Source organism: Vipera berus, assembly GCF_964194415.1.
Source record: "Vipera berus genome assembly, chromosome: 2".
Classification (NCBI taxonomy): Eukaryota; Metazoa; Chordata; class Lepidosauria; order Squamata; family Viperidae; genus Vipera; species Vipera berus.
The window spans coordinates 113,526,706-113,550,506 of record NC_138203.1 but is presented as its reverse complement, the minus strand read 5'-3'; the positions used below and the strand labels follow the sequence as shown (position 1 = coordinate 113,550,506).

The following is a 23,801-nucleotide window of genomic DNA, read 5'->3' as shown; positions in this document are numbered from 1 at the left end:
TCTAAAAAGTTATTGGAAAGGGGTTTGCAAACTTAGTGTCCTTTAAAACAGGGCTTTTCAACCTTTTCACCCATTGTACCACTTTTAGGATGTGGCAATCATCATCTTAGGACTCACAGTAACCAGATAATTTTGTTTGCACCTCTGGGCCAAGCACGCAACTCCGAAAACGATCCCACCACTGGCAACTCCCTAGCACCGTAGGCAAAAACTAAAGTCGAAGCCACACCTGACAATCGGGGAGGGGAGGGGAGGGGGGAGGAAGGAGGAAGAAACCAGCGCACCCTTCGCCCTTTTATTGTCGCAATCGAAGAGGCAGGAGAATGCGGGGTGGGGAGGGGAGAGAGAGAGAGAGTAGAAATCCCTATTTTCGGAGCCGAGAAGAGAAGCGCGGCTACAGCAGTCGCTAGAGTTCCCCCCAAGGGGGCGGAGAAAGAAGAACTCTCGGAGCGTTTCTTTCGTAAATACGCGCGCAGGCACACACTCGCCCAGCCGCGCGCTTCGCCCAGCTTCTCGCGGGGAGTTTGCAAGCCCTTCGTTTCTCTTCAGGGCCGTCAGAAGGGCGAGCAAGTCTCTGCCCTGCCCTGCCCTGCCGTGGGGGTGGGGAGCCAAGCGCGCTTGACGTTCCTGGAAACGAGAAGGGCCTGCGGAGACTGACACCAACCCGAGTGCCCAAGCGGGTCTTCTCAGCGTCAGGCAAAGTAGCTCACATGCAAAACAAGCCCGGCAGAGGAGCCGGAGCAGCTCCGCTGCTGGGGGCGCGTCTCGGCCGGGCCTTGCAGGATCTGGGCTGGGCGCCTCTGCTCGCTGCTCCGGCTCCTCTGCCGGGCTTGTTTCGCATGTGATTCCGGGCCAGGTGCTGCTGAGGGCGAGCAGAGGCGCCCGGGCGACCCCAGCAGCGTCAGGCAAAGTAGCTCGACGGCGCGCAAGTCCTCGGTAAGTTCTTTTTTTTTGTTCACTGGAGTATAAGCCGAAGTGGATTTTTTCAGCCCAAAAAGTGGGCTGAAAAATTCGGCTTATACTCAAGTATATACGGTACTTAATCATCGTCGTCCTATGTCCCCACAACAACAACCCTGTGAGATAGGTGACTTACTCAAATTATCCAGCTGGCTTTCATGACTAAGATGAGCATTAGATTAGAACACACAGTCTTCTGGTTTCTAGCCTGGTGCCTTAACACTAGACCAAATAGGCTGTTTATCAATGGGAATTGCAAAAATAGCTGTCGGTAAGTGATGCAGTCATATGATGTGACGCACAACTGCATTACGTAGCAACAGAAATTCTGGTCCCAAAATCTGGTTCCGCCCCAGGCGCCTAATGGACCCGGATCGGTTCCAGAGGGCGCTTGGGCCTATACCTATCACCCTTACCCACAGCCCAGTCTATGCTCTGGTGGAGGCCTGGGAAACGGCTGCCGCCAGGGCACTTGACTGCGTTGTACCCATGCGACCTCTGACCCGGCGCACATCCCGTTGGGCCCCATGGTTCTCTGTGGAGCTCCGGAAGATGAAGCGTCGGAGACGAGGTCTAGAGAGCGGTTGGAGATCCAGCCGATCCGAATCCGACCGATTGCAGTTAAGAACCTTTATAAGGTCTTATCTTGCGGCGATAAGGACGGCGAAGTCTAACTACTTTGCCGCCCTTATCGCGTCCGCAGATAATCGCCCGGCCGCCCTGTTTAGGGTTACTCGCTCCCTCCTTAACCAGGAGGTGAGAGGATCCCTTGCAGGGACGAGCCGAGGAGTTTAGTCATCATCTGGCGGACAAAATCGCTCGGATCCGGACCGGCCTGGACTCTGGGCAGAGTCTGATGTGGAGGAATCAGGCGGTCTTGAGCACGTTATCTGGACTGAGTTCGACCCTGTTTCCCCTGATGATGTGGACAGGATCATGGGGAGACTGAGCACCACCACCTGTTTTTTGGATCCGTGCCCCTCCTGGCTAGCTTATGCGGCTCGGGAGGGAACACGAGGCTGGTTCCATGCAGTAATAACTGCTTCTTTGAAGGAGGGTGTCTTCCCTGCCGCCTTGAAGGAGGCGGTGGTGAGACCCCTTCTCAAGAAGCCTGCTTTGGACCCGGCTGTTTTAAACAACTATCGTCCAGTCTCCAACCTTCGCTTTTTGGCGAAGGTTGTTGAGAGTGTGGTGGCGCATCAGCTCCCTCTGTTCCTGGAGGAAACTGATTATCTGGACCCGTACCAATCGGGTTTCAGGCCCGGACACAGCACGGAGACGGCATTGGTCGCGCTGGTGAATGATCTCTGGAGGGCAAGGGACAGGGGTTGCTCCTCTGTCCTGGTCCTATTAGATCTCTCAGCGGCTTTCGATACCATCGACCATGGTATCCTACTGCGGCGTCTCAGGGGGTTGGGAGTGGGAGGCACCGTTTTACGGTGGTTCTCCTCCTACCTCCAGGGCCGCTCGCAGTCGGTGTTGACAGGAGGGCAGAGATCCGCCCCGAGGCCTCTCATTTGTGGAGTCCCTCAGGGGTCGGTTCTCTCGCCTCTCCTGTTCAACATCTATATGAAGCCGCTGGGCGAGATCATTCGTGGCTTCGGGGTGGGGTATCATCAGTACGCTGATGATACCCAACATTTTCTTTCCACCCCGAACCAACCCAGTGATGCCCTCGCCGTGATGTCCCGGTGCCTGGAGGCGGTTCAGGTCTGAATGGGGAGAAACAGGCTTCATCTCAATCCCGCCAAGACTGAGTGGCTGTGCATATCGGCATCTTGGGCTAACCAGACTATTCCACCTCTAACGATGGGGGGTGAGGTGTTACCCCCCGTTGATAGGGCTCGCAACTTGGGCGTCCTCCTGGATTCACGACTCAATTTTGAAGATCACATAGGAGCCGTGACCAGGGGGGCTTTTGCACAGGTTCGCCTGGTGCGCCAGTTGCGTCCCTATCTGGACCGAGACGCCCTACGCACAGTTACTCATGCGCTCGTGACCTCCCGTTTGGATTACTGTAACGCTCTCTACATGGGGCTGCCCTTGAAGACCACTCGGAGGCTTCAACTGGTGCAGAATGCGGCCGCGCGAGTTGTAATGGGGGTCTCCCGATACTCCCATGTAACACCTCTACTCCGCGAGCTGCATTGGCTTCCGGTTGCCCTCCGGGTGAAATTCAAGGTGCTGGTTATCACCTATAAAGCCCTACATGGCCTGGGTCCGGGGTATTTGAGGGAACACCTGCTGCCGGCATCAAATGCCCTTCACCCAGTGCGCTCCCACAGGGAGGGTCTGCTCAGGGTCCCACCGGTAAGAGATTGCCGGCGGGTGACACCCAGGGATAGGGCCTTCTCAGTGGGGGCGCCTGCCCTCTGGAACCAGCTGCCAGTGGAGCTGAGGACTGCCCCTGACCTCCGATCATTCCGCCGGGGCCTGAAGACCTGGCTCTTCGAACTCTCGGGCCCAGGCTGAGGAGAAATTTATTTTAATTGGGGTTTTTTAATTGTACAGGGTTGGTTTAATCTTTTTTTAATTGGTTTTTTAACTTTTGTATGGTTGATTTTTAACTCCCTGTAAACCGCCCTGAGTCCTCAGGGAAAGGGCGGTATATAAATGCAATAAAATAAAATTAAATAAATACTGTTAACGGAAGACTAGTGATAATGTGGCTTTAGGTAAATCATCTTTTCTCTCAGCTTTTTACTTGATCTCCAGATGTGACAAAATGCTTGGCATGCATTTTGCAGTGGAAGCGAATCATTTAGTACAGGGGTGTCAAACTGCCGGCTGGATGCGTCATGCCGAAACTGCACCCACCCCATTGCCGGCAATGGAAAAAAAAGTTGCGATATGTCGCGACATGTCATGTGACTTTGCGAGTTTGACACCCCTGATTTTAGTGCATGCAGTATCACAAAAGCATATCCCTTTAATCTCAGCCAACATGCCTTTTAAAACAAATATGGGCAAAGAGAATTTTGAATTTTTGCAAGTGGAATATATCTGCTAATCTGTTTCTAGGACTGACCGCTATCCCTTTTGCTTTGATGATACCCAGAAATCACACTGATTACTTGAGTGAGACATGTGTAATTTCTGAATTTCAGCATAACAAATCAGATATGCTATTGGGAGGGGCATTCAGTAGATTGCACATGCACCACCCTCCCCCTATTTGAGATAACCTGTATTTAATAGCATAACTTTTTATGCAGCTTTTTATGGTTTTGGATTAAGGGAATGTATTAATTCTCCATTACATTTTGTTTAATGGACTAGTTTGCTCCTTAACATTTCAAGAAAAAAACAAGCCATGCATTTCAGGAACTGTCCCATCCACTGGCAGCTGCAGTCTTTAGGGAACTGAAAAATAAAATACTGAAATCCAAGGTTATACCCCACCAATACAGAAATGTTTGCCCCTATTCAGACAGATAAATAAGGTTTCCCACCCTGATCCCTGACATCACACAACAATGGGATTGCCTCTCAGCTGTACAAAACAACATGGGAAAGTAGTATGGCTCTTGGTGACAAAAAAAATTAACCATCCCTGTGCTAATATGTCAATGCAATTGCTATAGCTTTTAGTAAATGTTGAAACTGGACAGAGCACCAACTTTCTGTAAAAATTAAAATAAATGTATTTATACACACAAACTAAGTTTTACTAGTTGGGCAGGAAATCTTGTCTTATTCCAGAGAGATCTAATGTTGGAACCTCTAATATGACCAAAGGCCTGCTGGTGCAAGTTCTGGCAAAGCAGAATGTGGGTGCTCAGTTTATTTAAATGTTTGTATCACATTCTATTGTGGTTTCTAGCCAACACGATCCAGTTCAGTGATGAGAAAAGTAAGGTCCTATACTTAGGCAGGAAAAACCAAATGCATAGTTATAGAATAGGTAGTACCTGGCTCATCAGTACTTACAGAGAGGGATCTAGATGTCCTAGTGGACTACCACTTAAGTATGAACCAACAGTGTGCTGCAACTGTCAAAAAAGATAATACGGTCCTAGGTTGCATGAAAAGAGGGATAGTTTCAAGATCACGTGAAGTGATACTAACACACTACCGTATTTTCCGGCGTATAAGATGACTTTTTAACCCATGAAAATCTTCTCAAAAGTCAGGGGTCGTCTTATACTCCGGGTGCTGAAACTTTATGGACAGGGCTGGCTGGAAAACCTGGAGCGGATCTCCCATTTGGTCTTTTTTTTTTAATCCCATTTATATCCCGCCCTTCTCCGAAGACTCAGGGCGGCTTACAATTTAAAGCACAAATCAATGTGCTTAGCAATAGCCTTCATTCTATGTATATGCCTGCTTATTAGAGCTTTCACACCCCCACAAGCAGCATTATTACAAAGTCAGCTTATTGCTCCCAACAATCTGGGTCCTCATTTTACCTACCTCAGAAGGATGGAAGGCTGAGTCAACCTTGAGCCTGGTGGGATGCGAACCTGCACTAATTGCAGGCAGCTGGTGTTACTTAAGGCTCTGCGCAGGGAAAGCTTTAGAGTGAAGTAGGAAAAGTGAAAAAGTGAATTAGGAAAATAGGAAACGGTTGCTGGAATTGGGTATGTGTAGTTTAACGAAGAGAAGGGTGAGGGGTGACATGATAGCAGTGATCCAATATCTCAGGGGCTGCCACAAAGAAGAGGGAGCCAAGCTATTCTCCAAAGCACCTGAAAGCAGGACAAGAAGCAATGGATGGAAACTAGTCAAGGAGAGAAGCAACCTAGAACTAAGGAGAAACTTCCTGACAGTTAGAACAATTAACCAGTGGAACAACCTGCCTCCAGAAGTGGTGAATGCTCCAACACTGGAAGTTTTTAAGAAGAGACTGGACAGCCATTTTTCTGAAATGGTATAGGGTTTCCTGCCTTAGCAGGGGGTTGGACTAGATGACCGCCAAGGTCCCTTGCAACATCATTATTATTATTATTATTATTATTATTATTATTATTATTATTATTATTATTATATTATTATTATTATTATTATTATTATTATTATTATTATTATTATTATTATTATTATTATTATTATTAAGTTTAATCCACTTGCACTGTTTTATGTTTACATGTTTGATGACAAACAGCCTTATGTTTACAAGTGACAGTTTTCCTACTAAGTACCTGCATGTCATAAGCATTTGAATTAAAATTACCATATTAAAATCAAATCTGATGTTTTTTAATTTTTATTTGGTGTGCGTTGGAAGAGGGGTAGTCTTATACGGCGAGTATAGCCCAAACCCTATAATTTAACAGGAAATGTAGGGGGTCGTCTTATACGCCGGAAAATACGGTATGATGAACAGTTGAGGGAACTAGGTATGTCTAGCCTATTGAAGAGGAGGAATGGGGGGCATGATAACTGTCCTCCAGTATTTGAGGGGCTGTCACGAACGGAATTGACATCCTGGGACACCAAAGGGCAGGACAAGAAGTAATGAAGCTTGTCAAAGAGAGATCCAGCCTAGATGTAAGGGGATATTTTCTGACAGAGCAATTAAATAATCTTGCTTCCTGCATTGTGGGTGCTCAATCACTGGAAGTTTTGGGGAATAGACTGCTAGACAACCATTTGTCTGGAATTATATAAGGTTCTTACCATGAGCAGGAAGTTGGACTAGAAAGACCTCCAAAGTCGCTTCCAGCCCTATGATTCTGATTCATGATGGGTTGCAATATTAAGAAAATTATGTATCTCTGAGGCTGACGTTAAAATTCCCCTTTATATCTAAAGATGGTGTTGCTGAGAAACTCTGCTAACATACTTAGTGATCAAAGGGAAATTGCTTTTGGTTTCTTCAGAGAAAAAGAGCTAAACAAATTCAATAGGGTATGTAAATACTGTATCATGTTTAGATGTTTAACTTTGGAGAAGGAAGTCTTGTGGTTACTAACACTCCATTTGAAATCATGAATCTATTGCAGCATGTAATACTATATTTTTTAATGGACATTTCTTTATTCAAACAGCACTGAATACATACAACTTGTGCTAGGGGTAAAGCTACAGTCAAGGGTGCCTGATCATAGCTTCCACATTTGGGGAAATATTTTGCAATTTGAAATTGTTGGCCTAGTAAAATAGATGGTTTATTGGTATAATTTAATAAATATTGGTGCTGAAAATATTACATGATTATTCTACTTGAACATTATTGAACAGAACAGTATTAGCATTGCATAAAGCTTCAGTTGTGTGTTTTTCAGTATAGAAAGGTTCAGCAGCTCTAGACAAAACAGTTTTGCTATAATCCATGTGCAGGATAATTAACAGGAAAAATATTTGGTTGATAAAAATATGAGTGATGGTCTGATTCTAAACGAATGGGTTTGCAAGAACCAATATACACTAATATTGCAGCTTCATCAATTTAGTATCTTTCCTGTTTTTTGCAAATTTGGCTGAATAATATATAAAGGAAGAGTTGATTTATTTTGACAAATATATCTCCTTATAGTGAGCAGAAGACTACAGAGCATTTGACTAGAACACTTCGTGGAGTGATGCGTGTTGGTCTTGTAGCAAAAGGCCTCTTGCTGAAGGGAGACTTGGATCTTGAGCTGGTTCTGTTATGTAAAGAGAAACCCACTATTGGTCTTTTGGAAAAAGTAGCCGACAATCTCAGCACACAGCTTGCTGTGAGTATAAAAATAGGCTTATGTGTACTATCCTAATATTTATATAATGTTTATAATACATACTATTTATAATATGTATATAATGAACTGTTGGTTCTATGTTACTGGACTAACTGTAGTTTGGTATTCCAGCAAGCTTGCAGTATTCCTGCTGTTCATTATCTAGAACCTCTTTAAAGTGTTATGATATTCATACAGCTATTTAGAATACTCCTAATAGTGTTTGTAATATATTCATAATTAAAACTTTCTAGGTGTTTATTTACCACCTGCTTTTTAAATATACTGTTTAAGAAATTGTCCGCTTGTGTTCTCTCTCCTACAGATTTGATTCCATCATATACTAAATAAATGCATTTATTTATAACATGTATGCAAAATGTGCATATATGTATTTGTGCTTCTTAAATATTTGAATGCTTAAATCAGATCATTCAAGTTACTCAGACCAATTGGGGACTTCAGTGTCTGTATAAATAACCCTGTTAACATTATTTTAGAACAATACTTCACAATAGTTTTAGATTGCTTTGGAAATATTCTTTCACAGTTCTCAATAATGGTTGAATTACTACTGTGAATATAAATATAATGTAAATCAGCAGTAATAACAGTTTTTCCAAGTACCTCCTCTTCAGTATTCATTCCATATCTGGAAGATACTTAAAACTCAGGAGAAAAGCTTTTAGTCAGCTTTTCAGTGTTGGCCTGTCCTCAAAACCAACAGGCTTCCCCCCCCCCCGAACCCCACCCCCAGGGTGGAAGAACCTTTTTTTACTAAGGTAGTAAAGTCACAAAGAGTATACTACTTTAAAGATTTGGCTGCTGCTATAGAAGGTGAACATCCCTGAAGTACAATTGATTTTAAATCACTATTGATTGAATTAATTATTCTGAAAGGACTGTTTGGAAGAGACAAAAAGCTAAGAATATAAAGTATTTTCTTGTGTTTCAGGCTATTACTGAAGACAAATATGAAATTATTCAATCTGTCAGTGATGCTGCAATTACAATTAAGAATACCAAAGAACCTCCACTGACACTTACTATTCACTTGACATCTCCTGTTGTCAGAGAAGAAATGGAAAAAATGTTAGCTGGAGGTATGGAAGACTGAAAATTGCTAGCAGCCCCAGAATGAGTTTCCAGACTGACTTTGCTAATTATTGTGATGTACAGTTTCTTGATTAGGCAGAGCAATTTCATGCAAGTCAATTTTGTGTCACAATGTTATACAGTTTCTTGATTATGGATCATCTGACACAGGCTTCTAGAATTTGAGTGATATTTCCAAATGAAATGCTTTTTTAAACATTTAGGCCATTTGGTCTGGCCTAAGCTTTTTTACAAGTGTGTTACTTCACTTGTGCATAATACTGTTTCTTTATCAAATGTGAATATTGATTATAGATGATACATGTGCAAACTAAAATCTCTTAACGTATTGACATTTTAGTTTTTAAAAAATTTGCATGTTCATGAAATTCAGTGTATTACATAAAGCAGTTTGTGTTGCAGCAAAAATGATTATCTTTCTATGTTTTTCTCCTTAATTTTGGCATATTCAGTTGAATTTTACAATACAATGCAGAGTTTTGGATAAAGTTACTGTATTTTTTGTTTTATTTAGATGGGGGCTAATTCACATGTATTTATAATTATAACCATACAATTGCAGTTGAGTTCCAGAAAGCAGTTCACATTTAGTATTTGATACTACAATATTTCTAGTATATAATTTGCTTGCTATTCTATTCCCATGCATGACTTTCACACAATTTAATTGCTGGATCATATGAGGTGGAATTCATACTGACATTTTGATGTGAATTTTAACTGAACTTTTGAATAGCCAAAAGAACCGTGCATACAATAAGCTAAAACATTGAAATCTCTTAAATAATTGAATTTGCTTTATCTAAAACCCAGGCTTTTTCCCTTTCTTTAGTTTTGCTGCAGCACAGACCTGTTATTTGTTCCCTGATTGTTTTATGGTTTGATATCTGACACATCTACCAAGCCTTCTAGTTTATCGATTTTAGGGACGCTGGACCTTTGACCAACAGGACGCACTCTGTCATGGGCTGGGGCCAGGGCAGTCAAGCCTTGTGGGCGGAAGGGGTTCCTTGTAGAAAAGCGCTTAGTTATGTACTACTACTAGATTTAGAATGGGAATCTAATTTTAACCTTCTATTTTGTTGGTTATTCTAGTTCTATAGCCTGGTTACAGTAGTCTAAAAGCTATCCTTTTTTGTAAGGTTTATTTCCCTGTATAAAAATGAGTTAATGCCTCACATTGTTCTCCTTACTTAGTTGTCACTTCATAAGGATGAAAAAAAATATGTATTGAGGCTATAGTTTCAGATACAGGGCTTTAGATCAGAGTTCTGGGAGCCTCAGCTGCCTTTTAGAAAACTGCCTCATCCCCTCTCCACCCGACAGAACCCCCTTGGTCAAACTGTACCTTGTCTTCTTATTCCACCCACGAATAGAAACGCTATCAGTCAACGACTCACCGGACGTTCTGGACAGGCAGAAATGCCTTGCTGCCTTGGCGTCACTCCGACACGCCAAGTGGTTTCAGGTTTGCATTTTGTTCTTATATTTGTCTTTAAGTAGAAAACTTGTAAGTTGTAATTGCCTAACTTTGTTAAAATGTTTTAATGTGAGTTGTCGATGTGCAGAACTTAGCATCTGTTAAATATACAGTTGCTAAAGAAGCACTTGATGAATTTAGTTTTTCAGAGAAATGGCATAGTTCCTAGTTGCTGCTTTGTGCTAAGAGTAAGTTTTCATACATAGTAACAAAAATTTGTAGAAATAAAAAGCTATGGAAATGTATACATCGTTTACCCTTGACAAAGTAGCACTACAAAAATGTATATTTTGTCTCAGATTGATTTTCACGTTCATTACTGACCCCTTCCTGCTTATTAATTTGTTTTAGGCCAGGGCAAATGGCTTGAAATCATGTGTCATAGTCATCAGAGTGCTGAGAGATCTCTGTACCCGTGTTCCTACCTGGGCTCCACTTAGAGGATGGGTAATCTGATAAATTAAATTTCCATTACTGTTTACAAATGTGTAATGATAAAAATGTTCTGTACATAATGGCAGGCTGTTCTATTTTTTAGATAATAAAAGAGCACCTGTAAAGTTAGAGAATCTTAAAATGTCCCTGTTTTTTCAGAGAACTTTAGTGGGACATTGACTGAATGTGGTCTCTGTCAAGAAATTCTTGTGCAGTGCAAAATTCTGTAGATGATGGAAGTTGGGAATTTGTTTCTAGATTTTATCTTCAGTATTCAGAAATACATTGCTTAACTTAAGCAGTCTCAAATATTATTGAACTAGTCCATTAAGGTTCTAGTAAGTGACTGAGTTCTAAACCTGAGGTCCTATGCTTTTAGAAGTGAACAGTCAATAATAAACTAGTAGAATGTTTTTGATTTCTTAATAAAAGTGTTGAATCCTGTAATATTACTATGCTTCTATCTGATGCTGTACATAATGAGGGTGAATCCTGTTAGACATTTTCTCTCTTCCATTTACATACGCATTGCTTACCTACAGGCAAGCTGGTCTGTTGTGCCAAATATATTCACAAATAATAAATTAAATTAAATCCTAATCTTGTTTGCAACGAAATGGGTCTGATTTGAAGACCATGCGCTCATGGTTCACCTCAATGCTGACTGTCAAATTGTTTTTGCTATTTTCTTTTTAAGTTATAAAGAGATTGAATAAAACTCACATACCCAGCTGTGATAGGCAAAGCAGTCCAAAAGTTAATAGTAAATTTTGCAACAGTTTGCAGTTCTCAGATTCTACTTGACAAATGTCTCAACTTTTATTCTGGTAAAATTTAGGCTTTCATAAAAGTAACTTTGCCATCATGGGAAGACTAAATTATTTTGGATACTTATCAATAGAATTTAAACAATGTTAGATATTGCATTCATACTTTCCTATCTGAATATTATGCCAAAGAACTTATTTGGAAGTAGAAATATTATTGAAATACATTTTGCATATTTGACAACATCTCGTTTCTTTCCTAATCTATAATCAGCAAACATCTTAAAGTGCTTAAATAGCAATGCTAATTTAAGAGAAGATCCTGATAGAATTATTCTATTTCTGTCTGCAATCTGATATTTTTCTGTACTTCTAAGTATAAAAATAAAAACAAAATATTGCCATAGAAAAGCAGCACCATTTAGCCTCAGCCTCCCAAGCCTTTTGGAAATGTGTGATTATAGGAAGTTTTTCCCTAGCTATTCTTAACTCTTACTGATAATGTTTGGATCAGACAGTTCTGTAGGCATGATAAGCCATATTCACATGACATGCCATGGATCAGTACCAGCGCCTTAAATTGCATCTTGAATATAATCAGTACAAGTGCAGGGCCTGTAAAATTACTGTTAAATGTCCTCTGAGGTGAGCACTAGGAAACACATTTTTAAGTCCCTGCAGTTTTCTTGGCAAGGTTTTTTAGAAGTGGTTTGCCATTGCCTCCTTCCTAGAGTTGAAAAAAAGTAACTGGACCAAGGCCACTCAGCTGGCTTTGTTCCTAAGGTGGGACTAGAAGTCACAGTCCCCCAGTTTCTACTCTGATGCTTTAACCACCGCATTAAACTGGCTAACAAACATGTAGACCACCATATTTTTGAACAGTTGCTGTTTCCAACTAGACATTAAGGGCATCCCTTAAAGCATAATAGTCAAGGCAGATGGAGATGATGGCATGAGTTACTATAGCCAAGTCCCCTTGCCAAAGATACAGCCACAGTTATTATATCAGCTGAAGTTAGGCATAGGCCCCTCTAGTTACAGTTTCCATGGGTTGATGAAGCAAGAGTTGTCAGTCCAGAAGAACCCCTGAATAACAAATCTTAACTTTCTTCCTTTCTAATCCTTTCTAATTTAAGCCTGGTTGTGGAAAATCTGAAACTTTTTTCATTTAATATGAAATAAAAATGAATATATTAATTCAATATTATTATTATTTTCTAAATGGCACCTGTTCTTATCCCAGACTTTCAAAATTAGCAGAGAAGAAAATAGCATTTTATAGTAGAGGGAGAAAAAATCTGAGTAAGATTCATTTTCTAACTTTAAATTAGATCAATCTGTTTATTACAGCCTTAAGGCCAGACAATTTTAAATTAGAAGTAGTCCTTGTTTAAGTAACCACAATTAGTACTGACAACATGCAGAGTAATTGCTAAGTAATATCACACTTGTGCTTATAAACTTCAGCTTTCCTTTGCTTTACAGACCTTAATATGAAATAAATAAATAAATCAAGGACAGATTGCAAAGTTTCCATAACTGTTGTAATTGCAAACATAGCTAACCAAGGCAACTGCTGAACGAGGACTGCCTGTATATTTTGTAACTGCCTATCGTGGATAACAGAAAGCTATGGTCAGAAAGATCTGTACTTGTATTATAGATTTTGACAATTGTTCTATTTTTATTGTTTCGGAAATTTCTTTTCAGCCTCTAGAGTTGCTTTGTGAGAAATCAATTGGAACAGCCAATCGGCCCATGGGAGCTGGTGAGGCACTGAGAAGAGTTCTTGAATGCCTTGCATCTGGAATAGTTATGCCAGGTTAGATGGTCCTTGGCTGTTGAGAATTTCAATGGATATTTCTTTTCTTAAGTAGTAAAAATTAGATTTGATCTATTTCATTTAAGAGTCTATATTTAGGATATAATATATTGAGTAGATGTTCCTTGGACCCATTATTCCAATTCCATTTTGGAGCATTTTTATACTTTAGCAAGTTTGCCACATTGTTGGGATTAATGGTCTGCAATTTAGAGTAGATCAGATTATCCATTAAGTCAACTTCAGTTGGGCTACTTATGTTATTGAGTGTTAGGTGATATTAAGGGAATATTCAAGTTTACATAAGAGATCCTAGGATAATTCTCTGCATATCTTCCTTGTTTCCTGCCTTCAGATGGTTCTGGTATTTATGATCCTTGTGAAAAAGAAGCCACTGATGCTATTGGGCATCTAGACAGACAACAAAGGGAAGATATCACACAGAGTGCTCAGGTATAGTTTTGATTACAGATGTTACAAAACCGCAATGAGTTCTTAATGGTAGCTAGTAATCTCCATGAGGCTGGCTTTTATTAGAAAAGGGTCCCATTTCACTAATATAGGAGGCTTTTATTGATTGCCAGAAATAAGGTATCAGGTTTTTAACACTTTTCTAGAGTACTTAACTATGATTTTTTTTTAGAACATGTTATGTGAAATACTGGGACTGGGTGTTGTTTTAATAGATGTTGGGAGCAGAGTGACTTTTCAATAACATCCATTATATTTTTCTAGCATGCCCTAAGGCTTGCTGCTTTTGGACAGCTTCACAAAGTCTTGGGAATGGATCCATTGCCATCAAAGATGCCCAAGAAACCAAAAAATGAAAATCCAGTTGACTACACTGGTAAGTTTTGAAACTTGTGAACTTTATTTCTCAGAGATTTTTTGGCCATTTTATTGAAATTTTGAATTCTTTATCCTATCAGTCCAGATCCCCCCTAGCACAACATATGCCATTACTCCTTTAAAACGTCCCATGGAAGAAGATGGAGAAGAGAAATCTCCAAGCAAAAAGAAAAAGAAGATTCAGAAAAAAGGTATTGAGTTGACAAGAGGTAGGTTTGCTTAGTTTTTAGGTGTTCACTAAGATAGTTATTTTGGTTGCAGTGTTATATGTAACTAGATAAATAGTAGAAAGTTCTCAGAAATGACGGGCTTTATGCTTTTGCTTGATAGCAATAAAACCTGCATTTAGCAGTTGGCGGTGTTAACGTATAGGTTCTCATATGAAGATGTTTTTATCTAAAAATAATTTCTTTTCTTCAGAGGAAAAGTCAGATCCTCCACAAGCTATGAATGCTCTTATGAAGCTGAATCAGCTAAAACCTGGACTTCAATATAAGCTAGTATCTCAGACAGGTCCAGTTCATGCTCCTATATTTACTATGTCTGTGGAAGTTGATGGCATCACTTATGAAGCTTCAGGACCTTCCAAAAAAACAGCCAAGTTGCATGTAGCAGTAAAGGTAAAGAGTAATTGTAATAAGTGCCTTTGCTTTTAAACATAGCTTAATTTATTCTCAGAAAATGAATTGTTGTCTCCTTCTTATTTGATTCTTAGCCCAGCTTTATTTTTGGCAATTCAAGGATGCACATGTAGTTTATATTTCTCCTGTTCCCGTTTTCTTTGGACTGGTCCATATCACCCAGCCAGCTTTTATATTTAAGGGAGGACCAGTAGTCTCCTAATTCTAGCCTAGTACCTTAGCCACTAGACCAGGGGTAGGCAACCTTGGCTCTTTTATGACTCGTGGACTTCAATTCCCAGAATTCCTGAACCAGTCACGCTGAGGGAAAAGGGAGAGGATTCCAAGCTGAACCATGCTGGCTCAGGAACTCTGGGAGTTGAAGTCCACGAGTCATAAAAGAGCCAAGATTGCCTACCCCTGCACTAGACTAAGGGTAGGCAACGTCAGCTCTTTTATGACTCATGGACTTCAACTCTCAGAATTCCTGAGTCAGCTATGCTGACTCAGGAATTCTGAGAGTTGAAGTCTATGAGTCATAAAAGAGCCGACGTTGCCTACCCTTGCACTAGACCATTCTGTCTCTCAAATTTCATAAATTAAAAAAGTGTTTTGTATGTGTCTCGGTGTAGCCAGCATATGTTTGTGTTTATTATGATTTGGCATTAGCTGAATTAACAAACTGTTTCCAACTTGGGCCTTGCCTATTGGTGGGGGGCAGTTTTGTAAAAGGAGCCTATTTAGAATCCCTACAACATTTGCTATTAGATTGAATTAATTTTATTGAAAGTGATTATAGGTAGTCCTTGATTTACAACAGTTCATTTAGTGACTGTTTGAAGGTACAATGTCACTGAAAACAGTGGTTTATGACTATTTTTCACAGTACCATGGCAACATCCCCTTGGTCATGTGATCCAAATTCAGGTGCTTGGCAATTGACTCGTATTTATGATGGTTGCAATATCAGGGGTCATGTAATCACCTTTTGCGACTTGACAAGCAAGGTCAATGGGGAAGCCAGATTCACTTAACAATAAAAGTTGTAAAATGGGATAAAATTAACTTAACAACTGTCTCAGCAACAGAAATTATGGGCTTAATTGTTGTAAGTCAAGGAGCAAAAATAATTCAGTGGTTGCAAACCTTTCTGGCTCTATGGACCAACAGCTGGGGGGGGGGAGGGAGTGGATGGTTCTGAGCGAGCACCTGCAGCTCTATTTGCATGAGCGGCAAGCACATGCGTCTGCTTCTCATACAAATAGAACTTTCACAAGTGTGCACTTATCCTCATGCAAGTGGAGCTGTACATGTGCGCTCGCCAGTCATTTCCACAACCTAGTTCCGAATGGGCCCCTGATTTAATTTACTTTCAGTAAAATTTAAATGTAAATTAAATCAAACTTTTTTATTTGCTCCCTTCAACATCTGGATTTGCCTCTTAAAGTCAAATGCTGAACAGCCAACAGATAAAAGATGGATTACTTCTATTTGAGTGTGGGCTGTTCCTTTCAAGATAGGTAATAAGATTGTTTAAAGTTGATAAGCTATACAATAAGTATTGGAACAATTATAGCTAATTTCTTGTTTTTAGGTTCTGCAAGACATGGGACTGCCTACAGGTGTGGAAGGTAGAGAGAGAGGTGATGAATCAGCAGAGGAAACTGATCAGAAACCAGTTGCAGTTGTTGTTCCTCCTGTAGTAGAAATTATTTGTACTCCTAGTGCAGCTTCTCCTTCAGAGCAAACAGAGGTGAACATGGCTTACCATGCTTTTAGGTGCTTCATGTCTAAGTGTTATGTTTCTACTTCACTTTAGAAACTTTAAAATTATCTTTTTCTGTGCTTTGCTTCACTCCACATAGCTCCCCTATAGCTAACATTTTTTGAGGGTGTTCCCCATTGAATCATATTTTCTAGAAAACACCTTTCTGTGTAGTGTTCTATGGTCTGTTTAAGGAAATAATTCTTAAACTATATGTTACTACTGTGTCTCTTATGATATTCTCCAACTACATGCAAATCTTAGTGACCTGTGCCTATATTAGCTTCTGTCCAGAGAATGTTGCCATGCATTGAGGACATTTCTAACAAACTGGCTAAATAAGCTAATAGGCCTGTGCTGGCTTATTTAGGTTCTTTTTTTAATTTAGGGCCAGAATAATACAAGTAATTGGCTAGTGTACATTTACCTTTCTTTAATGTGTAAGTTATAATTTTGAAATATTGGAGGAAATATTAGTGCTTTTTAATGTTTAATCAGACATATTTTCATTGTGATGTTTTTTACTTAGAATGTGAAACAGCAAGGACCAATATTGACCAAGCATGGAAAAAATCCAGTTATGGAACTCAATGAGAAACGGCGTGGCTTAAAATATGAGCTGATTTCAGAAACTGGTGGCAGTCATGACAAACGGTTTGTGATGGAGGTGAGATGATTTGGTCCACAAAACTGTGTTCATGATTGCTGTTATAGTTTATTAAAGTTGCAGCTCTGTTCCTGAAATCATTTCTCATTTTGAAGGTTGAGGTTGATGGCCAGAAGTTCCAAGGAGCTGGTTCAAATAAAAAGGTGGCAAAAGCTTATGCTGCACTGGCTGCATTAGAAAAGCTTTTTCCAGATGCTCCCCTTCCAATGGAGCAGAAGAAAAAAAGAGCCCCTATGCCAGCACGAGGTGGACCCAAATTTCCTGTAAAGGTAGGCATATGCACTACAGTTTATAATTATATCGGAAATAACCCATGCATTTCTTTAAAAACTGAGCGTTAAAGTTTGATCAATATTTTAAAGCACATTTGAATATGCAGTTTTCACATGCTGTAAGTGGCCAGAGCCAGGAATTAATCCTTTTCTTACATTTTTCTAATTTCAACAGCATAATCCAGGCTATGGTATGGGAGGTCCTATGCATGCTGAAGTACCACCTCCTCCAAGCATGCGGGGCCGGGGCAGAGGAGGAAGTATCAGGGGCCGGGGCCGTGGCAGAGGTGGATTTGGTGGTGCCAGTCACGGAGGTTATATGAATGCTGGTGAGTTGCATTACTTTTATTTACCACTGTGACATTTAGAAACAATATGTTGCCTTATGTAACTTAACCTTTGAAATGTTATATCTTATGTTTGAGCTTATTCTATTCATAACGTTTGGAATTTGGCTACTCCATTTGGGGTGGGTGAAATGTTGCTGGGTTTGGGAAATAGTGAATATACTGGGTTCTCTACAAACCACTCTGTGTGTCAAAATACTTAGATATTATGCAAGCATAAAAACTTAATTCTATGTCATTCATTTCTCATACTTCCAATTGTATAATGTTTTTGGAATTTCTCCTAGGGGCTGGATATGGAAGTTATGGCTATGGTGGCAACTCTGCAACAGCAGGCTATAGTAAGTGTTTAATGGGAAAAAGTAGACAACGCTCTGGGATAACAAACTCAGTACTATTTTGCATAGTGAAATGAGCAAATATTTCTTTAAAGTTGATTTTAAATTTCTCTGCTTTAAGCCAAGTGAAGCAATACACCATTCTTGTAAAACAGTTCTCCCTAAAATACACAATTTTGTTTTGAAAGGCCTTTGATGGGGAGGGGGGATGACGGGAGCAGAGAAATAAAAAATAATTTTTAAAAATGTGGCACATTTTGCCATCTTCAAAAATTCTAATTTTTTTTCCTCTGCTCTGTCTCCCCCTTTTGTAGGTGACTTTTTCACAGACTGCTACGGCTATCATGATTTTGGGTCTTCCTAGATCATCTAAAAGTATTGCACATAAAACAACTTTTTACTCCAATTTTCTCGAACTCCAAAACCAATGTGTTCGTGCTGTGTCCCTGTGCTTCACTGGGTTTCTCAACAGTGGCTTTTCACCGCAGCTTTCTGAAACTTAGCCTACAAACAGTGGCAGTTTTAATTGTGACTTGCCTTTGATCATGTGGATGTACACTATTGGGGAGCAAAGGTTCAAGGAATGTCTTTGTGCATTATGCACAATAAGAGCCAACTTTGTTCTGCTCACAAGCAAAAGGCCTTTGTTTGCTTTTTATGGAAAGCATTTTATTTTTACAGAACTTGCAAAAATATGCTACCTTTTTGTCTTAAATTTTCAAGAGATTTTGTACAAATTTTAGTCCCAAAAAGTGGGTAAATGCTTGTAATAAGGCAAAATTCCTTTTAATAATTCTGAAATGACAACAACCTAAATTTTGAGCATGCATATTCTTAACGTGAAAATAATATGTGCTGATTTTAATCTCTACATCCATTGGTTTCTTGTATTAATATAAAATGCAGTACCTGTAGTCTGAGTTACACTTGTTGGGTTGTATTATCTTTAACATTTCAATGGTTTGGTTAACTGCAGTGGGTTTGTTGCAGTTCTTACAGGATGTGGCTCTTTTTTCTTGTTCTCCAGTACATGTTCCCAGAAGATGAAGGTAGTATCACAAGACATGAAAACTACTGAACATTGAAAGACACAGGGAATAAACTAGTTATTAAGATTTCTAATAAATGGATTGTTTGGTTCTCTTTGCTTTAGTAGCCATATTAAATGTGATTAGTCTGATTGCTGCCTTAGGAACAATGTTAAACCTACTAATTTAGTAATTAATGAAATAAGTGCTAGTACAGTGGAGATATGAATTTGGATAAAGGCTCTAAATATAAAAATGACATTTGATATCAATTAAAAAAACTAACATTCATTTTTAAATACTGTTATTCTGAAAGAAGCAGTTCTGAATGTGTTTTAGGAATAATTTGGATTAAGAAGTAAAATTACTCCCAAGTAACAGGTTTACGTTTCTTTGTACATGACCTCTTACTGAACCACAACTGTGAGTTCATTTATAACTACACTTTTTAAGCATGTAGCTTTATATTTTATAAAGCATAACTGGTAACTTGTATGCTAATTATGTGTCAGAGCTGATGTAGTGTCTTATGTTCCTTTAAGAAAAAAAAATCTCTGGTTGTACATGACTTGAGACATAAACTTCAAATTGAATTCAAAGTGGAGAGCCAACCATTTTAAAATGAATAGCAATATGCATTAAATGATTTTTTTCTCCCATGGACAAAATGAGCATGTAGTGGCTCAGAAGTGTACATTTTTATTTTTTCGAGTTTTGACCAGGGCAAAATCGAGAGGGATCTTATCAGAAAGGCTGGAACACTCAGTCCTTGTGCTCTAAGCCAACCTACCAATCTTTCTTTTCATTCCTTCCCATTATTTTGTACATTTCTCCTTGTGTCCTTTGCCTTTACTCTGCTCTCTCCCCACACCAAGAATGTATATGTTTCTGCCTGTGCCATGCAGGGAACAATTGTGCAGAGTATATGCTGTGCACATTATTGTAAGTACTCTGATTTTGTTTCCAGCTGTTACCATCTCTATTTTACATTCTGTCACCAACTGCAATATATAACTATTGGAATAATTTTTAATTCTAATTTAGGAAATTGCTATTTACAAGGGACTCCACATTGTGCAAAACACTATATTAGATTATTTTGAATTACACACAGCTCAACATGGTGGGATTAATTAATATAAAGTATAATGATACACTTCATGCAAGAACTATATACTATATTCAGTCCTTACAATTGTTAACAAGAATTAGGACATTTAATTTGGCAGGTAGGTATTTTTGTTTTTTTATTCTGCAGACAGCCTACTTAATGTTTCTTAATTAAGGGATCACTTCAGAACAATTTCACACACTCATCTTCATGAATATGATATATTGAACATGAGTATTGCCTTTATAGTGGTTGACCCTGCTCTTTTGTCTTTAGGCCAGTTTTACAGTAATGGTGGCCATTCGGGCAATACAGGAGGAGGTGGTTCCTCTGGCTATGGTTCCTATTATCAAGGTGGTGACTACAGTTCTCCTGCTCCTCCTAAGCATGCTGGGAAAAAACAACCACATGGTGGACAGCAGAAGCCTTCTTATGGCTCAGGGTATCAGTCCCATCAAGGCCAACAGCAACAATCATATAACCAAAACCAGTATGGCAATTATGGTCCTCCACAAGGCAAGCAGAAGGGCTATAACCAAGGCAACTATGCTTCTTACTCAAATTCCTATAACACTCCTGGTGGCAGTGCTGGAGGATCAGAGTACAACTATGAAAGTAAATTCAGTGAGTTTCTTGTGGGTGATGGGTTGGAAGTTGAGAACGATTCAAATAGACATCACATAAGCTTACTTCTAGTTTATGCCGAGTAAATATGCTTAAAGCCATAATGTAAAGACAGAGAAAAGATGGGAATAGTTCAAAAAGTAATTGTGGCTTAAGCTCTGCTATTTATGAGTGATTATGTATACAGATAGTCCTCAACTTACGACCACAATTGAGTCCAATTTTTCTGTTGCTTTGTGAGACATTTGTTAAGTGAATTTTGCCTCATTTTATGACCTTTCTTGCCACATTAGTTAAGTAAACCACTGCACTTGTTAAGTTAGTAACATGGTTAAGTAAACCTGTTTTCCCCATTGACTTTGCTTGGCAGAAGGTTGCAAAAGGTGATCATATGACCCTGGGAACTTACTGTCATAAATATGAGCCAGTTGTCAATGTTTGAATTTGGATCACATGACCATGGGGTTGCTGCAACAGCTATATGTGAAAAATGGTCATAAGTCACTTTAAAATGCTGTTGTAACGTTGATCGGTCACTAAACAAACTTGTGTAAGTCGAGGACTACCCGTAATTGTTAGAAGTTGTCTACTATTGCAATGATAAGATAAAGAGCAGTTTAAACTTGTGAAATAGCAGATATTGAGCTGAAAACTAGATGAAGTGATTTAGAAGAATATTTTGAAAGTTTGGTTTAATCAACCTGACAAATTAAACTGAAATGTGCCAATGTGGTAACCTTCCTCAGCCTGCTTCACCCTTGAATCTCAAAATTGCTGGAATAAAACATTAACAAAATCTAGATAAGCACCATTTGGAGAAAGGAAAAAGATGGCCATTGTCAAGTAAACCTGAATAGAATGGAAGTAGTTCTTGAGTTATGACAGGGTCCCCCCCCCCCAGGTACTTATGACCCAGATTTGAAGGTCCTCCCATGTAGTCACATGATCACATTTTATGGCTGCAGTATCTCAGTCACATGACTGCAATTTATGATTATTATTATTTTTGCTGGAAACAGGTGTTCACTTCCAGTTTCTGCAGAAAAACTGTCCATTGAAAACAATAGGTTCATTTAATGCCTGCTATGTTTGTTTTATGACTACTGCATTTGCTTACAAAAAAGTTAAATTAGTCAATCAGTTTGGTGCTTCAACATACAACCATCATGACATGATAGAAATTCTGGGCCCCATGTTAGCTATACAACGAGATATACCTGAAAGAAAAGTATTCATGCATTGCAGTTTCTGGCATCTAGATGCAGAGTAGTTTCTTTGCTGCAGCTACTATGTTTTAGGACTGCATAGAGAAAAGTGAGCATCTTATATATAGAAAGTGGAGACAGCCGATCATTAATCCTGGATATGTTCACAGTAATTTGTATAGGTGACTTAATATGCATTCCTTGATTGCAGATTATGGTGGTGGACGTGGAGGTGGTGGTACAAACAGCTATGGTTCAGGAGGTGCCTCCTACAATACCAGTGGCTATGGGGGAGGAGCTGGGGCAGGAGGGTCATCTTATCAAGGTAAGCAAGGTCAGTATAGAGTTAGACATGCAAACTTAAACACTCGTGTTAGTGAGACAAATTTTCCCCACAGATGTTGCATTGGCTGAATGGCTAACTGTTATCTGTGGATAGTATCAATAGTCTTTGCATCCCTAACTCTAAGATGAATGTAGTAAACTAAAGGGGGAAAGTATTATTTTTTAGCTCTCGGCATTAGAAAAGAAGGAAGGAAAAGGAATGGGATGTTTTGATAATCCTACAAAGCTTGGAGCTAAGGGGTCCTGTTTTCCAAATGTGCATATATGCCAGAGCACTTAGTTACTGAATTGACAAAGTAAAATATTCTTAAGTGGTCTGAAGTCCAGCTTACATGTTGTAGTGTATATGTATGTTTAGTTTGGTGTTCTAAATATTTTTATGCATAATAATTGAAAATGTATAACCGAAGTAGCAATTACAGTGGTACATTAAAGCAACTTCTAATTTTCCTAGGTGGATATTCTCAGTCAAATTACAATTCTCCAGCTTCAAATCAGAATTACAGTGGGCCTCCCAATTCCTATCAACCTCCGCAAACTGGATATGGTAGAAATGACCACAGCATGAACTATCAGTATAGATAAACAAGTTTGTTCTTGATGGGTCTGTATCTTTGTTATCTCTAAAATTTGCATAACCTTTGAATATTAAGTTTTATTGCATCACAGTAAACATGTAAACCCTGTTTTCCATGTTGCAGTGCTCTTTGTGATATCAGTCACTAATGGTTGAGTACATTGTGATTCCATAATTAGCTGTATTTTGGACATTTAATGGTGTATTTAATGGTTTGTTAGTTTGCCATTTCAGTTTTTTTGTCTAAATAGAATTTGAGTTCAACATCCCTTTTTTGTTTAAATTAAATACAGGTATTAACACACAGGATTGCTTTAAATAGATAAGGGATGTCTTCTGCTTTTGTGAAGTGAGTTTAAACAAGCTTTCTGTATTTTAATGCTTAGTGTTTTTCAGTTTTATAAGTGATTTATTTTTAAATTTGTGGGAAAGAGTGGGTTTGTATGTCTGGGTCTTTCAGACAGCTCCTGGATTATGCTGAATGTAGACAAATAAACATAAAATCTTCATGTGTCTGTCTAGAATGTTATTCTGCTCACAAACTATTTTTTAAACAGTAAAAGAATAACACCAATAATTTTTAATTTTAAAGAAATGTTAGCCTGATATATTTTTATTTTATTAAAATACTCTTCACTTGCCATAACCATTATGCCAATAATACTCATGTGCATTTGATTTTCTTCTTTTTGACCTGTTGTGGAGTTGAAGTTTTTATTAACTGTGACATCATCTTAAATCTAATTTCTTTAAAAGATTAGTAATAAATGAGGCGATGTGGTATTAAGGGATTCCTCAATTGTGCATTTTGGGT

At 39.2% G+C, this 23,801-nt stretch overlaps 1 protein-coding gene across 12 annotated transcripts in view; it reads left to right on the top strand.

Annotated features, from left to right (window-relative positions):
* ILF3 (interleukin enhancer binding factor 3) overlaps positions 1-23,496 on the top strand; it is a 28,920-nt gene extending 5,424 nt beyond the window's left edge. The window contains exons 4-20 of one of the 12 annotated variants that reach the window (XM_081318186.1): positions 7,439-7,619; positions 8,575-8,722; positions 10,112-10,203; positions 10,567-10,662; positions 13,128-13,239; positions 13,595-13,692; positions 13,975-14,086; positions 14,169-14,297; positions 14,509-14,708; positions 16,303-16,461; positions 17,003-17,140; positions 17,236-17,409; positions 17,588-17,741; positions 18,047-18,100; positions 20,513-20,752; positions 22,277-22,399; positions 22,865-23,496. In XM_081318186.1, coding sequence (XP_081174312.1) covers positions 7,439-7,619; positions 8,575-8,722; positions 10,112-10,203; positions 10,567-10,662; positions 13,128-13,239; positions 13,595-13,692; positions 13,975-14,086; positions 14,169-14,297; positions 14,509-14,708; positions 16,303-16,461; positions 17,003-17,140; positions 17,236-17,409; positions 17,588-17,741; positions 18,047-18,100; positions 20,513-20,752; positions 22,277-22,399; positions 22,865-22,995 — 2,341 coding nt within the window. In that variant the 3' untranslated portion in view covers positions 22,996-23,496. Of the gene's footprint in view, positions 1-7,438; positions 7,620-8,574; positions 8,723-10,111; positions 10,204-10,566; positions 10,663-13,127; positions 13,240-13,594; positions 13,693-13,974; positions 14,087-14,168; positions 14,298-14,508; positions 14,709-16,302; positions 16,462-17,002; positions 17,141-17,235; positions 17,410-17,587; positions 17,742-18,046; positions 18,101-18,411; positions 19,012-20,512; positions 20,861-22,276; positions 22,400-22,864 lie in introns of those variants that run through there. The other 11 variants (XM_081318184.1, XM_081318180.1, XM_081318183.1 and 8 more) reach the window with 11 other exon arrangements.
* The last annotated feature ends 305 nt before the right edge of the window (positions 23,497-23,801 follow it).